The sequence below is a fragment of the Vanellus vanellus genome (genome assembly GCF_965231255.1).
Source record: "Vanellus vanellus genome assembly, chromosome: 1".
Taxonomy (NCBI): Eukaryota; Metazoa; Chordata; class Aves; order Charadriiformes; family Charadriidae; genus Vanellus; species Vanellus vanellus.
Window position 1 is genome coordinate 178938918 of NC_138905.1, and position 16295 is coordinate 178955212.

General features: G+C 40.4%; 1 protein-coding gene across 2 annotated transcripts in view; it reads left to right on the top strand.

Moving 5' to 3' along the window:
* Nucleotides 1-292: 292 nt before the first annotated feature.
* The window catches only part of KLHL1 (kelch like family member 1), a gene marked incomplete at both ends in the record, with an annotated part of 249665 nt that continues 233662 nt past the window's right edge, over nt 293-16295 (top strand). For both annotated transcript variants that reach the window (XM_082486591.1, XM_082486592.1), the window contains one exon: nt 293-813. In XM_082486591.1, the coding sequence (XP_082342717.1) occupies nt 293-813 (521 nt within the window). The remainder of the gene's footprint in view (nt 814-16295) is intronic.

The window sequence follows — 16295 nt, forward strand, 5'->3', positions numbered from 1 at the left end:
GCTTGGTGTCTCTACCTCCTCTCGGCTCTCTGTGCATCACTCCTTCCATCCTCCCTCTCTCTCTCTCTCTCTCCTCTCTCTGCACTGGTGTGTGCGCGCATCTTTCTCCTCCTGGCGGCTATCACCGCTCGCCCTGCAGGCTCAGCGCTGCCCGGAGGAGCCGCCGCCGCCGCCGCCGCTGCCGGGAGCGGGGCCGCTCCGCGTTAACCGCTGCCGCCGCCGCCGCCCGGCCCTGCCTGGCCGCCGTGAGTCCCGCCTCAACCCGCGCTCGTCCCCCGCCCGCCGCGGCACCATGTCCGGCTCCGGCAGGAAAGACTTCGACGTGAAGCACATCCTGCGCCTCCGCTGGAAACTGTTCAGCCACCCCTCGCCGGCGGGCGGCCCGGCGGGGGGCGGCTGCCTGCCGCCCGACAGCAGCTTCGAGCACTGGGGGCCCAGCCAGAGCCGCCTGCTGAAGAGCCAGGAGAGAGGCAACAGCGTCTTCTGGAAGAAATCCGCCTCCTCCGCCTCCTCCTCGGCGGCCACCACGGCCAACCCGCCCAACGGGACGCTGCTGCCCGCCGGCGGCCGGCCGGCCGCGGGGCACGGGCTGGGGCACGGGCACGGGCCGGGGCCGCCGCCGCCGCCCCGCACCGTCTTCTACGTGGAGTCCCTGGAGGAGGAGGAGGAGGAGGAGGAGGCGGAGGCGGTGCCCGGCGGGATGGAGGTGGCCCGGGAGCCCGAGAAGCCGCTGGCGCCGCCGGAGCGGGAGGAGGCGCCGGGGGGCTGCGCGGATGGAGGCAACCGGGCAACAGGTGACGGAGGCGGGCACAGGTAGGGAAGCGCGGCGGCCCGGGCGCAACCTGCGCGGCGTCCGTGGGTGGTGGGGCCGCGGGTGGTGGTGGGGGGTTGCCTCCCGGCCGTGGGGGCGGGCTGCCGGCCGCGGGGGGAGGGGAGTGACGGGAGTGGGGGCGCAGATGGACAAATGTGCGGGCGTTGTTGCGGGAGGGTGTTGGGGCCTTGGGGGCGGGGGGCGGTGGGGTCTCCTGCGTTTGAAATGGCAGGGTTTGGGGGGCGGAGGGGCGCCCCGCTGCGCGGGATGGGCGGCGGGGCGGGGGAGGGGGGCGGGGGGGGGAGGCTGCCCGAGGGTGCCGGGTGAGACCGGCCGGCCTCAGGGTCGGGGTGCCGCGGGCGGGGGATGCTGCCCCCCGTCCTGCCCATGTCCTGCCCTGTCTCCGTCCTGCCCTGTCCCTGCCCCTGCCCCTGCCCCTGTCCCTGTCCCTGTCCCTGCCCGCGGGGCTGGCCCGGGCACACCCGCCTCTCAAAGCCGGCGCTCCGCGCTGGGGGTCGTCGCCACCCAACTTCCTCAGAAGTTCATTAAAATGCTAGCGGGAGGTGATGTTGTTCTGAGTTTTGGGATGCCCGGTGAAAGCTCAAAAGTAAAAACGTCCGCTTTCCTGCATCTCGGTGATTAAATTGTGTCACAGCCTATCTCAGAGAAAAAAAAATAAGAATTTGTTTTATGAGTCATCAACTGAGTGACACCTGAGAAGATGTAAGAACAAGCAAGACGTATCCAGGTGCTTGTGTTTCATATGAAACTTCTGTTAATGTTGAATTGCTTTTTTTTTTCTCAGTCTCCACTCTCCTTCCCCCCCCCCCTCCCCCCCCAGCCCAAATAGAAATGAAAATCATTAGCAGAAGGAAATGTAGCTAACAGAGAGCTTTCAGAAATACTGTGATACAGATAACCCGAGGCTAAAATGCTTCATTGGTTTAACTCTGCTTGTCCCTGCCTCCCCACGGTTAAAATAATTTCATTTTCATTTCCCTTGTTATTTATTACTTTTCCTATGGAAAGAAATGTATAGTTCTGTTTCTAAACAGAAAAGAAAAAAAAATGTTGGTCTTCATATTGAAAGTAAAGCATGTGGTGTTAAATATTTTATTAGATAAAGAGACAGCACTGTGCATTTGTTTGAATGAATATGGCTGTAGGTAAGCATACATGTGCATATAACTTTTGAGTATGTTAAGCTTTTCCATAGAGACCTAAAGCGTATATACTCTACTTGAAACTCTTCATTGTTTTGTCAGTTGGCATAGTTCATTTCATAGGAGCTACATTGCTTAAACAAATGTGGAATAGCTGATGAATGACAGGATACATTTTTAAAGAAAGTGATGCCGAAGTTTTCATGAACATTGGAAGTTATTCTGAACGACAAGGAGATGCTTATCATAGGATTCAATACAAAATGTTATCAAGGTACACTATAAAGACAGGCAAAACAAAACAAAATTATCTCTTCAAGGTTTCTGAACTGAATAGAAGAGGTTAAAAACTGGTACAAAAATAATCTCATTCTATAGATTTTATATTAGGTGCGTCACTGATCTGAGAATCTTCGGAGATCTGCATACTGACAGAAACTTACTGAATTTTAGTGGCACCACTTGATTTGTCCATAAGAGTTGACTTGCTAGAATAAATTTCCACGTCACATATGTACTCTGTGATAATATAGATCTGATTTATTCTTACTGCTCTTGGGTTTTTATAGTCCATTTGTTCCAAGTTTTTCATTCATTGCTACTGAAACAACACATCTAGTCATCAGTAGCTCTTAGTCTTGTTGAAGGAATACGCTAAAATTTGTTCAGACGTAAAAGAACTAAAGCAGGAAGATACCATTTTATTATTAATGAAGATGCCACTTGTTGAGATATGAAAATGTTTAAGATAATTTTAAAGTCTGAGACTTCCCTTTCTCTTTTTCCATTTAAGACCCTTTCATTTACCTGTGTGAATTTTGAATGCTATGGCAAGAAGTGGTCGAGTGCTGCAAAAACGGCACTGCTGTGCTTGAAAGCTCTGTGATCCAACAATCTTCTAATGCTCTGACAAGTTATGTTTCATCCCTTCTGTAGAAATTAGCCTTTTTATAAATGGTGCCAACTTCTTTACTTCATTATGACTATAGGATATCTAAACTACCGTTCAGTCCTGAATGATAGATACTACCAAATGCACACAGACATGAATATGTGGGACTTCCATCAAGCCTTCAGGCATACACCTGGGTGTTTGGTACAGTGAGTGTAAAATTGTTAACTCCTGGCTCTCCTTAGTATTTTGTCCTGTGCAGATTTAGCAACTACTTCAATACTTTGGGACTGTTCGGAAAACATATTTTTCTTTTGTGAAAACAGTGAGAGTTCAAGATTTGAACATATTCAAATATAGACCATATCCACAATATTTCAAATGTAGTGAGCAGGAGTTCTCTGGGCAGTATTAGCTAGGAACTCAGTGGTAAGACATAACATGAGGAGCAGGTAGACAAGGTGGCTTTGGGTTTATGTTTGGGATTAACAAATTTGTTGTTATTTCTACTATTAATATGTATGTACAAGTGAAAATTCCACTTTCTTTTTTTCCTTTGGCTTCTACTTGGGATCCTTGTATCCCCAAAAGACTTTTGGTTGGATTTTAGTCTGTTTTTTTTTTTTTTCCCGGTTGCTCCCCCCTGCTTGATACATGAATTCTGTACTGAAATACTTTTTCAGACTATCTCATGTGTGGAATTCCTGATTTTGGCTATTTGTGGATTTGTAATTACTCTGTTTTCACATCTAAGTTTAACTCTTAGATGAATGATCTTGAATTCTTAATTTTGCTTTTAATATTCTGTTAGATATTATGGAATTTATTTAATGTGAGAGCATGGCTGGGTAATAACAAGTACCTTCTACTTTATTAGTTTGGTTTTGTATGCTTCTAAAGAACATCCTATCCTGTTAACTGTACAGGTACTTATATGTACAATTAAGGTTATGTGAATAGTCCCATTGGCGTTGAGAAGACTGAAGGGTTAGACTTCATGCATGATATAAAGTACTGACATAATTGTTCTACATTCCATATTGTACTTGTAAAAAAAATGTTTTATAGTGAACAATTAGTGTTAAAACACTATTTGATTGCTTGAAAACTGGCATATCAGATTGTTTTAGAGCTTGCATGACAAATTTGGCAATAGCTGCATTAGATATTTAAATATAGGTTCTATTTTGATCTTAATTTTGTAAGAAAAAGCTGTTAGAAAAAAAATCTATATGATGAATTCACAATTAAGATTTATGAGCCACAAAACACTTGGAAAATACTAGTGCTAAGATTTTCTGTACAGCCATTAGCTCCTATGAGTTTATAATGGAGTTTTTGCATGATGATGGTAGCTTTTCTTCACATGACATACTAATCAACCCTCAACATCAATTGTATTCACTTAAGAAGCAAAGAGTCAGTATTTTCTTTCCTCCTTCCTCAGTGAATGGTAACATGCTTTGCTTGCTTCACACTGTCCAAATCCTACAAAGATGTAATTACTCATGAGCCCTCAGCACTGTTCACTACACTCAGTACGTGCTTCACAAACTATTCATGGCTTTATCTTTAAAACAGCCCTATTTTGCAGTGGAGAGGTAAAACGGAGAGATAAAAGTGAAAAAGAGTTGCATTGCTGGTTTCAAAGCACACAGCTATTTTCTCCTACTACATTCTGTGTTCTCAGTTGCACCCATAAATGACGAGCCCTCCTGTAAACCAGTCCCAGCCTCCTCTGGCTGTGTGCAGAAGGAACGAGGAACACAGGATTCAATTAACATTTTGCTAAAGAGACAGCTCCAAGAAGGATATGCTAGATATGCCTAACCCACACAAAGCAAGCACTGACAGTGCAGAAGTCTTTCATAAAACATAGAAGTATTTGGAAATACGGCTTCTGAAAGAAGATGGCAAGTCGTCCCACCATTAGGTACTGTATAATAGCGGACTGTAGAGCAAGAAGTGAAAGGAATGAGTACTGTGCCCTCCTCCCACAGCAGAGTTTCACACTCATATCTTGCTTCACTAGAAGAAGTCTCGAGGAAAGAACATTTTCTACTGTTTCTGTCAAATTTGTCACTGGGAAGTAAAAAAATTCAGTATAAACGGGAATTCAAAAGGTTAAAAAGTGAGAGCATAATTTTGTAATTCAAACATTAACTGAGTAATTTAGTTTACAAGTCTCTATGCTCAAAATTATTTATTTAAATTAAATCATTATATGATAAGAAACAATAATAATGATCAGGATAGATTCAGGAGCATAAAAATGTGTATTTTTAAACTATAGAATCAAAACTGTTGTATAAGCATTTCTTTTGTATTTTTCTGTTCTGATCTCAGAAATCTTGCATTTTGATGGTTTTTGCCCATTAGTCTCTCCCACTTTCAAGTCTTCCTCCTTTTCTCTTAGCAACCTACCACCTTGTGGTTAGCATGCTGCTATAGAAAGTTATGAGTTTGAAACCTGTCAGGATGTGCAAGAATTTCAATGCAGCTTTCTAATTTAATGGGGGAATATTTTGATAAAATAGATAAAATAGTCATCAAAATCTACAGCTTAAGTACTTGATGTACTGTTGTATATGTGTCTAATCTCAAGAGAGGATTCTGAGCTCTGCTTTCTAAGTAAATGGAGTTTCCTGTTTACAGCTTTGACCTCGGTACCTAAGCTTACAAAAAGAGGGGACTCAAGACACCTTCCCGTGTCTTAGTCTACCGTGTAAATTCTCACACTTTTACATATTTTCTCAACTGAATGTGGCTACGGCTTTCTGGGGCTCCATCCTCTTGGTATTATTTAGATATCAAAATATGAACTGCAGATACTACTGTGATAGCCAGATCCTAAAATTAGATACTATAGACGTCAAATTTATAGCTGCTTACGTTTTCCATTGACTTGGCTATCTCACATAGACTGCTGTGTTAGGAATGTAATTTAGTGGTAGAGGTGGAATATAGATCACACAACTCTGCATTTCTAGGTTGTTGAATCAGAAAAGAATAACTCATTTGTCTTTACTGTGAGCTGGCTTTTCAACTCAATTATTAAACTTTTAAAAGCGGTTATATAACTTCTATGCTTTTATACTTATACTTTTGACTTTCATAACAAAAGAGTTGGGGTTTATACACAGTACAGACCACAGACCTTTCTTCTCCTTAGTTCTGATTCATTCTCAGAGGATGCATGCTCTATGCATGGGATGCAAAAGAATCTGGTGATAAAAATAGTGTATGATCATAAAGCTAAAGACTGTATGCGTACATAGATGGAATTAAATTAAAGTAACAAGGAAAATCTAGTTCTAGAATTTCCTAGCTGTGAAGTCTTTGGCTTTGCTTCTTCTAGAACAGCATTTCTGTTGAGGGTTGTTTAGCAGGAAGCAGCACAACACACATGTCACTTCCCGTGCTGTCATTTCTTTTGTCTACCCCTTGGATGCAGGACTGAAACTTAAGGGTTCACTGTCTATCCCGCTGCCACTTGAACTGATAAAATAACTTAGCAAAAGGATGTTCTTAATTTTTGTATGGATAATTACAATGGTGATTGTGTACTCTCTCTGCAGAAAGATTGGGGAATACGATAGTTGAAGGGATAGCAAGTCTTCAGTCTTCTGCTGCATTTGAGATCCTAGTGTCAAGCACAGACTCATACACTTTTCTTATTGATGCTCCCAAACTTCCTTTTGTTCCATCCTCTATAAACTCTTTCTGTCTTAATTATATGTTCTCCTTCTGGATCCTATTCTAGCTTTTTTCCCTTCTTCCCACAGTCTCAAACTATTCCTGACTGCCTTATTCAAATCCTAGGTTCCTTACCCAGACTGCGTTACTTGATTTTACTGGCTTCTTTTACTATCTGCTTCCTTGGTTTACTCACCAGGTTAATTACTCTAATGCAGATCTGTCCATTCTTTCCTGTATCTTGTCCTATATACTTTCACAAATTAAGTCCGATTGTCCCCTAGTTCCTTAACAACTTGTCAGACCTCTCATTCTTCTGTTTCTCTGCCACTATTTCCTAATCTTTGAATTTCGGTATCCTTTACACCTTCCTCCAGCTCCTTTGTCAGTTTTAATGGAACCCTAATAGAATTCCCATTCCTATATTTTCTCCCCAGCTCCCAGTTTTACTGTGTTTCTCTGACTTGTTTCCTCACCTGCTGCCAAGTTGATGGTACCATTTGCTATGTTTAATGGCTCTATAAGACACTTGAGTTTGAGTAATTCATTCTGTCAGTGATGGGGATTTATCTTATCTCTTTCTTAGATGCACATTTTGGAATACGGTGAATTGTCTTCCAGACATGCCTATTTCTCTTCAGTGAGTGTAGCAATAGTCTAAAGTGGCTAGTTCAGATTTAAATGTTCAATTTAAATGTTTAATGTTCAATTAAATTTGAGAAAATGAACATCATTTGAAATCTGCATTGCCAATTCAAACTGTTCTAAAAGGACAGAATTAATTAAATCTTGGTAGATTTTCATAGCTTTAGTAAAGAGCATATCTCTCATCGCAATAAATGGAAGGGTGCTGCTCTGAAACACGGGCCCACTAAACCCACTAGAAAGCAAGACTTGACAGTTATTTTCCTCCGGATTTATTTTCAGAAATGCTTGCACTGTTTTGCCAGAATATTTCCAAAATATTCAACATGAAGAAAGCATTTGCCAATGAAAATATCAGCCGCACAAAGAGTAGCTAAATCAGTAAAATACCTCTGAAACTATGCTTGTCTTAAGGGTAACATCAAACAACCTTAGAAAAGGGAAATGCTGTTCAGCCTTTCCATAGTAAAAATGAAAGCACATACAGAGAAAAGAAGCTCTCTCTGGAAAATCTAATTGATGCTGAATCTTTATAGGTAAGCCTGCAGAAATACTGTTGGCTTGAATATCTGTCTTCTCCCCCCCCAATAAAAACAGTTTTGTAATAATAATAGTATGGACATATGTAAGTCTACAGGTGCACACAGATGTCTAAATCTGTATCATCTGCGTTTCTCTCTTTATATAAACATCATAGTACATACATATATAAAATGCATACATGTATAGATATTTTATATATTTATGCATAAACACATACTTTTAATCTTTAGATTCTTACACAGTTATTAATAAATAAATTTATAATTGATTCCCCTATGCTATTTTTGTGAGCGATGAAGTTCACTTAAATAGTATACATGGAAAAAAATTGGAGCATATTGTTGGAATCTGTGCTAAATTCATAAGGATGGTGCTACTACATATAGGTTAACATATTCTTAAAATGTGATCATTGCTTTCTAACAGCTACTTATCCTTGTGACACTTTTTTTTTTATACCCTGTTGCAAGCAGCTTAAGATATTGCTTTTTCCTTTTATATCTCAAACTTGCATTTTTTAGGTGAAAACTGCTCCTTAAATATTATGCTATGATGTTTTTGCAGCACTTCCTAGTATACGAATTTCCTGGTGGTGTTTGAACAATTTTTTTAGGGTACAGGATTGATGACCTAAAATAAACTATTTGCACTATGGAAATAGCTAGATGTGTGCCATTAAAAGTTTCAGAAAGGAAATCTGTCCTGCAAAAAGTTGAAAACTGCTGCAACTTCCACAGAAAGATAAGTAACTGTTTAGTCATCCCTAGTAATACTAAAAGAAAACCAAAACCCCACAACATCCCTCCACATAAACTATGAAACACGTAAAATTAGATTTTATCCTTTCTCCCACCCTAACTGTATGGAAAAAGCAACATTGTTTTGACCTTATTGTATCTTTTTTCTGTTATTGTAGAGTTGCTTTGTGCAAAGCTCAAAGAGGAACCCAAAACCAAATCAAATAAAATATCACAAATGATCTTTTCATCTGAATGGGTATAATCACAGACTTACATCCTTTTTGCTGAATGTAGTCCTAGGATTGAATCCTATTTGGGCTCATAATTCTTTCTAGTGATTCTTTAACTGTTTAATTGAAACCAATAAATAGGTGGTAGAAATATTTAAAGAGAGAAAATACAGGATACATACCTAATGTATATTTTTGTTGTGCCGTGTGGTTTTGTTGAAACTATCTCCTCCCAGAATATCTTAGAGTTTAGCAATGAAGAAGTTCTTTCAGACTTCTGGCTGCCTACAGAGGTGTAAATTCTTTTTATGTTTTAGGCAGGTTAAGTGTGCCACTGATCCAGGCCTTCAGGCTGACCTGGTTCACCACTTTTTCTCAAATTCCTTGTTATTTCTCTACTATTTCTCTATTTCTCTGAAATATTTCTCTATTTCTAATTGGAATCTGGAATAATATTAGTATATATCCATTCATTATTAATCTGCACATGCACTGTTATATTTTTATGCATGCATTTCAATTATGATAATTTTTAAATGTCTGAAAGTATTTTTATAAAAAGATTAATCACAGATGTTTATAGTACTAATCATCGTGAAATGTACACCTTCTGTGTGTAATGTCTGCTGACTATTTGTGCAAGTTGAATTTTTTTTTTGTCCAGTTGTTTTGTCTTAATTTTTATTATTAATTTATCCATGACGATAACCTAATTTTTGTATCAATTATCTGAAGTTCAGAACAAAAATACCCCAAAAGAAATAAAAAAACACCCCCAAAGTAGCACTAGTAGGAACAACTTCAAAATATATAAGATTCAAAATGAGGAAGGAGAGAGGAGAAAGAGGGGGAGAGAGAAGTAAAGACTATGAAATAAACAACTCAATATTTTCAGTCAGGGAACATATTGTAACAATTTTTTAAAATCTTTTTAGTCTTCTATTGACATACACAAAGACTACAAACTACTGTCACAATTCAGAAGATATTTTGAATAGAAAATGATTCAATAAATAATTGTTTGTTAATCAACAATGCCTTCACCAACATATTGATTATAATTAATCCTCCTGAATTGAGTTTTGCATATCTTGACTCTAGTTATTTGAATTTAGAAGATTAATGACTTTTGTTTGAAAATATAATAGTCTTTGAGAGGATTGTTTAGATGAAAGTGAATGCTTCTGTACACTGTTCATCTGGGGTGGAAATGGAATTTATAAAAACTGCTATAAAAAGAATGCACAGGAAAGCCTTGTTCACATGCAGAATTAGAAACAATAGTTGTATCAGGTGGAATTCTTCATATGTTTATTTTGAGCCCGGTACTTTCATTGTAGTCACTAATGACTAAATAATGAAATAAAGCATATGCTTCTTAAAAATAAAGATTAAAAGATTCTTAGAGGATTCATCAGTATGTTACAGAAGACAATTAGAATGCAAAATAATCTTGTCAAAACAGAGACATCCTCCGAAAACATGAATATGGAATAGTTCAACTTGCTATCCTGTCACAAGAATAATCAGCAGAGATACCCAGTGGGATCAAATGTCTAGATAGCATTTCTGCAGAAGTTTTGCAGTTAGTAAACAGCAAGAAAAATATGAGTCAACAATGTTGTGCTGCTGCTAAAATTTAATCATAGGAATATATAAACACATACATAGCCTGCCAAACAACTTAATAATTCTTCTTCTCTGATCAGTTTTGATAGACCCTAAGTTCTACTATATTGTCCAGGACAGTCAAGAAATGTATGGATTGTTTGGAGAAATTTCAGTTAAAAAATCACTAGAATTTTAGGGAACATATTGTACCAAAAAAAAATTAAACATAGGAAATAATATTATTAATTTTTTTAAGATTTGATAACAGTATTCATCTACTTTTCCTATGAAAGGAATGTTGGAAAATACTTAAAGGATGTGGATTTAGGGACATGGTTTAGAAGTAGTTTTTGTCAGGGTGGGTTACTGGTTGGACCTGATGATCTTAAAGGTCCCTTCCAACCTCAGCAGTTCTAGGATTCTATGATTTAAATCACACATAAGATGATCAGTAAGAAACTGATTCTACAGATATTGATGCACAGTAACAGATTTCCTGGGAGTGGTGTGGACTATTTTCTATCTGGAATTAGAAGAAGAGGTTAGACAAATGTCATGTCATGACATGTTTAAGCATGACAGCTCTTTTTCCTTGAAGAATCATAGAATGGTTTAGGTTGCAAAGGACCTTGAAGATCATCGAGTTCCAAGCTCCCTGCCGTAGACACGGACACCTACCACTAGACCAGGTTGCCCAAGGCCACATCCAGCCTGGCCTTGAACACCTCCAGGGATGAGGCCTCAACAAGCTCTCTGGGCAACCTGTTCCAGTGTCTTGCCACCCTCAAAGTGAAAAATTTCTTCCTAATGTTTAATCTGAACCTGCCCTCTTCTAGTTTAAAGCCATTCCCCCTCGTCCTCTCACTACATGCCCTAGTAAAAAGTCCTTCCCCAGCCCTCCTGTAGGCCCCCTTTAGGTACTGGAAGGCCGCAATAAGATCTCCCTGGAGCCTTCTCTTCTCCAGGCTGAACAGCCCCAACTCTCTCAGCCTCTCCTCATAGGAGAGGTGCTCCAGCCCTTGGATCATCCTTGTGGCTCTCCTCTGGACATGCTCCAGCAGGTCCATATCCTTCTTATGCTGGGGACTCCAGAGCTGGATGCAGTACTCCAGATGGGGTTTCACAAGAGCAGAGCAGAGGGGCAGAATCACCTCCTTTGACCTGCTGGCCACACTTCTTCTGATGCAGCCCAGGATACAGTTGTTCTTCTGGGCTGCGATCACCCATTGCTGGCTCATGTTGAGCTTCTCGTCAATCAGCACCCCCAGGTCCTTCTCCTCAGGGCTGCTCTCCAGCGATTCCCCACAGGGGAAGGAAGTGCATTAGATAATCTCTCGCAAACTGTCAGTATCTTTCTATGAAAAGGTTGGCTAGAGATGCTGAGAAAGAGTTTAAAAAAATCCTCTATCCTTTCATATAGAATAATAGAATAGTTTAAGTTGGAAGGGACCTTAAAGATCACTTAGTTCCAACACCCCTGCCATGGGCAGGGACACCTCCCACTAGAGCAGGTTCCTCAAAGACCCATCCAGCCTGGTCTAGAACACTCCCAGGGAGCAGGCATCTGCAGCTTCCCTGAGCAACCTGTTCCAGTGCCTCATCACCCCCAGAGTGAAAATTTCTTCCTAACATCTAATCTAAATCTACCTTCTTCCAGTTTAAAACCATTACCCCTCACCCCTTCACCCTGGAGAAGAGAAGGCTCCAGGGAGATCTTATTGAAGCCTTCGACAATCTAAAGGGGGGGAAGGACTATTTACTAGGGCATGTAGTGAGAGGACGAGGGGGAATGGCTTTAAGTACATCCTGTCTTTACATTTTGTGATTTCCTCATTTGATTTGCTCTTCTACTGGAGTACTCTGATGTCCCTAATCTCATGACTACAGAATCACGGAATCACGGAATTTTCAGAGTTGGAAGGGACCTCTAGAGATCACTTAGTCCAACTCCCCTGCTAAAGCAGGATTGCCCAGAGCACATTACTCAGGACTGCATCCAGACGGGTCTTGAAAATCTCCAGAGAAGGGGACTCCACAACCCACCTGGGCAGCCTGTGCCAGTGCTCTGTTACCCTCACTGTAAAGAAGTTTTTCCGTGTATTTGAACGGAACTTCCTGTGTTCTAACTTGTGCCCATTACCCCTCGTCCTATCACTGGGAACCAATGAAAAGAGCCTGGCTCCATCCTCCTTCAACCCACCCTTTAGATACTTGTATGCCATAATAAGGTCTCCCCTCAGCCTTCTCTTCTCCAGGCTAAAGAGTCCCAGCTCTCTCAGCCTTTCCTCATAAGGGAGATGCTCCAAGCCCTTAATCATCTTAGTTGCCCTTTGCTGGACTCGCTCCAGCAGTTCCCTGTCCCTCTTGAACTGGGGAGCCCCAAACTGGACACAGTATTCCAGTTGTGGCCTCACCAGTGCCGAGTAGAGGGGGAGAATGACCTCCCTCGACCTACTGGCCACCCTCTTCCCTATGCAGCCCAGGATTCCATTGGCCGTTTTGGCAACAAGGGCACATTGCTGGGCCATGGATAATTTACTGTCTACTACACATAACCAAAATCAGTTCCCATCATGTTAGGCATGTAACATATACACATACTCATCTTTTAAAGACCTTGCAGTTTAAAGAAATTATAGTAATTGGAAGTCAATGCCAGTTCTATTATCTCTTTTTTTAAGACAGAACAATGATGCAAAAGTAACTGAATTACATGGGGTAACTTATACACTGAATCTAGCTATTTTGAGTCTGAGACCTTAAAGGCAAGACCCTATATCTTCCTCAAATAAATGTAGTAAAATAAATTAATCCATAGTACCCAGAAAAATGAACTTAAAGGTTTTTTTGGCTCTGCATGGCCAGGCTTTGGTAGTGGGAGCGGCAGAGGGGTGTCTTCTGTGAGAAGCTGCTAGAAGCTTCCTCGATGTCTAATAGAGCCAATGCTAGCTGGCTCCAAGATGGACCTGCTGCTGGCCAATGCCGAGCCCATCAGTGATGGTGGTAACATCTCTGGGATAACATATTTAAGAAGAGGGAAAAAAAAAAAAAAAAAAAAAAAAGTGTGGCAGCAACTAGGAGAGAGGGGTGAGATAAACAACTCTGCAGACACCAGGGTCAGTCAAGAAGGAGGGCAAGGAGGTGCTCCAGGTGCCAGAGGAGAGAATCCTCTACAGCCCATGGTGAAGACCATGGTGAGGCAGGCTGTTCCTCTGCAGCCAATGGAGGTTAATGGTGGAGTAGATATCCACCTGCAGCCTGTGGATGAACACCGCTGGAGCAGGTGGATACCCAGAGGAGGCTGTGACCCTGTGGAGATCCCATGTTGGAGCAGGCTTCTGGCAGGACTTGTGACCCTTTGGAGAGAGGAGCCCACATGTTTGCTGGCAGGACTTGTGACCCCGTGGGGGACCCATGCTGGAGCAGTCTGTTCCTGAAGGACTGCACCCCATGGAAGGACTCATGTTGGAGAAGTTCATGGTGAACTGTCTCCTGTGGGAGGGACCCCATGCTGGAGCAGGGGAAGAGTGTGAGGAGTCCTCCCCCTTGAGGAGGAAGAAATGGCAGAGACGTGTGATGAACTGACCACAACCCCCATTCCTGATTCCCCTGAGCCGCATGGGGGAAAGAGATAGAGAAAACTGGGAATGAAATTGAGCCTGGGAAGAAGGGAGGAGTGGGGGGAAATTATTTTAAGATTTAGCTTTTATTTCTCACTTGCCTACTCTGTTTGTATTAGTAGTAAATTAAATTAATTTTCCCCAAGTCAAGTCTGTTTTGCCTGTGATGGTAATTGCTGAGTGATGTCTCCCTGTCCTTATCTCGACCCACGAGCCTTTCGTTATATTTTCTCTTTCCTGTCCAGCTGAGGAGGGGAGTGATAGAGAGGCTTTGGTGGGCACCTGGCATCTAGCCAGGGTTAACTCACCACAGTGTATAATCAAAACACTAAAAATTTAATTACATGAAATTTAGTGTGTTCCTTTTTTTGTACCATCTTCATCGATTTTCCCCCAATGAGCCTATTGGAAGGTTTCTTTCCAAATTTCAGTGATTAAGAACTGGTACAGACGTTTCTTAAATCTTTTGTCTGGTATTGAAATCAATTCTCTTGTGCATGACAGAAGAATATTTTGAAAAGATCAGTGAAAAATTCAAGATATAGAAAACTAAAAAATAGTAAGAGTAATTAATCTCAAGAATGAATCTTGGAAAGAACTTTTTTTTTTTTCTGCAGACTAATTGTGATATTACAACAGAGGCGTATCTAGGCATATGTTATTTTGCAAGGTGAAATCAAATAACTTCACTCTTCACAGGTTTGTTTTTCTCTCTTGCCTGTGTAGTCTAAACAGAGCCACCCATGATTACTCTGCTGTAGAAAAAGCTCAAATATACTTCAGAATTTTTAGTTTGTTTTGCTTTTTATGTTAGCATATGAAAACAGCAGTTGAAAAAAGAAAAAAAAATCCCACCCAACAGATGGTTTGTGCATTCTGTTACAAGCAGATGATAGGTGCTCTGATTAGTATTATGCAGATAACATTGTCTGCTAAAATTTTTGAAGTATGATTATGTCCTAGATTAAACAGAAAAATGTCAATATGTCTGGTTTTATGTTAAAAGGTGAAGAATCTACTTATTTCAACATATGCACGTTTATATGTTTTTGTTTTGTTTTTTTTTTTTTTTTATTTAGATATAGATAGACAAGCTGGGAAACCAGGAACAATGCTAATTTTAGAAGTACTACTGCCTCTCTATTCAAATGTCATGTTTTGATTATATGTCCCAAACTTTGCTGTCAGGGCCACAACACTGTAATATAACTTATATTTCAGCACGTTTGAGCATATTGAAATACCAAGTAGATGGGTCCCAGTTTCCTCACTAATTTGTATTTCTTTTTATTTTTTATATTTCTTCATTACTTTTTCATTTTTTTCCTGGAAAAAAAATACAGATAACGATATTACCTTTTTTCCTTTTTGTAAAAGCACTATATTGAAGGAGACTCTGGTGGAGCTCAGAAAAATACATTTCCCCTTCAAATGCAGGTGAAACGTAATTTATCTAGGATTCCTTGCCGTTACCATAACAGGCAGTCTTTCTGTCAGAGACTGAATTCCAGCATCCTTTCAGAGTAAGCAGCAGTTGTAATGATTCCTTTTCCACTTTTGAAGATGTTTTTTTCTCTTCAGAAACAGAACACTGTCTAAAAACTTAAGTTAAAAAATTAACTAAATAAACACAAACCTCATGACAAGTCTCAGAATATCAGAATTCAGTCTAAAGCTGATCTAATATAAAGATCAGTGGTCTCTCAAAAACAGGTATTCTTAATGACTATTTCTGTAAATTATATTGCGTGCCTTGTCTTTGCTGTGTGGATTTTCAGAAAATTTTGTAAGCTTAGGTGCATTTTTGTGACTTTTTCTGTAACTTATTCCTCTGTAATATTAGTCTTCTTTTTTAAATTTCTGGTCAGAGTTAAGTGTAGAAAATTTCCACACTGCACTGTGGAAGTTTCAGAACATTATTAGGAATTGGAAACATGGATGTAATTGGAAAACCAAAACACAACATACCAGAAATCTGAAGCAAAAGCTTCAGAAATAAATCCTTGACAGCTTCCAGTAATTGTATTCTTGGCAACCGTTTTAAATATTTGGAATTTTTTTTTATTGGGGCCAATCATATGTTATTAAGTTTAAAAGTATATCTTCTGTCCAAATTTAAAACTTACGGTTCATGTTGTAATAAATGATAACAGAAGATAAAATACTTAGAAGATTATTTCTTTTTTCCAGTCTGTGATTTTCTTTATCTTGTATAATAATGTCTGATTATTTAAGTGTGCTTTTTAAATGAGTCAACCTTATAGCAAGTTTCTTTAGGCTTGTTTGAAAATTAATGGAGACCAAATTGTGTTAAAAAATAGTCCCTGTGTATACAATGTGATCA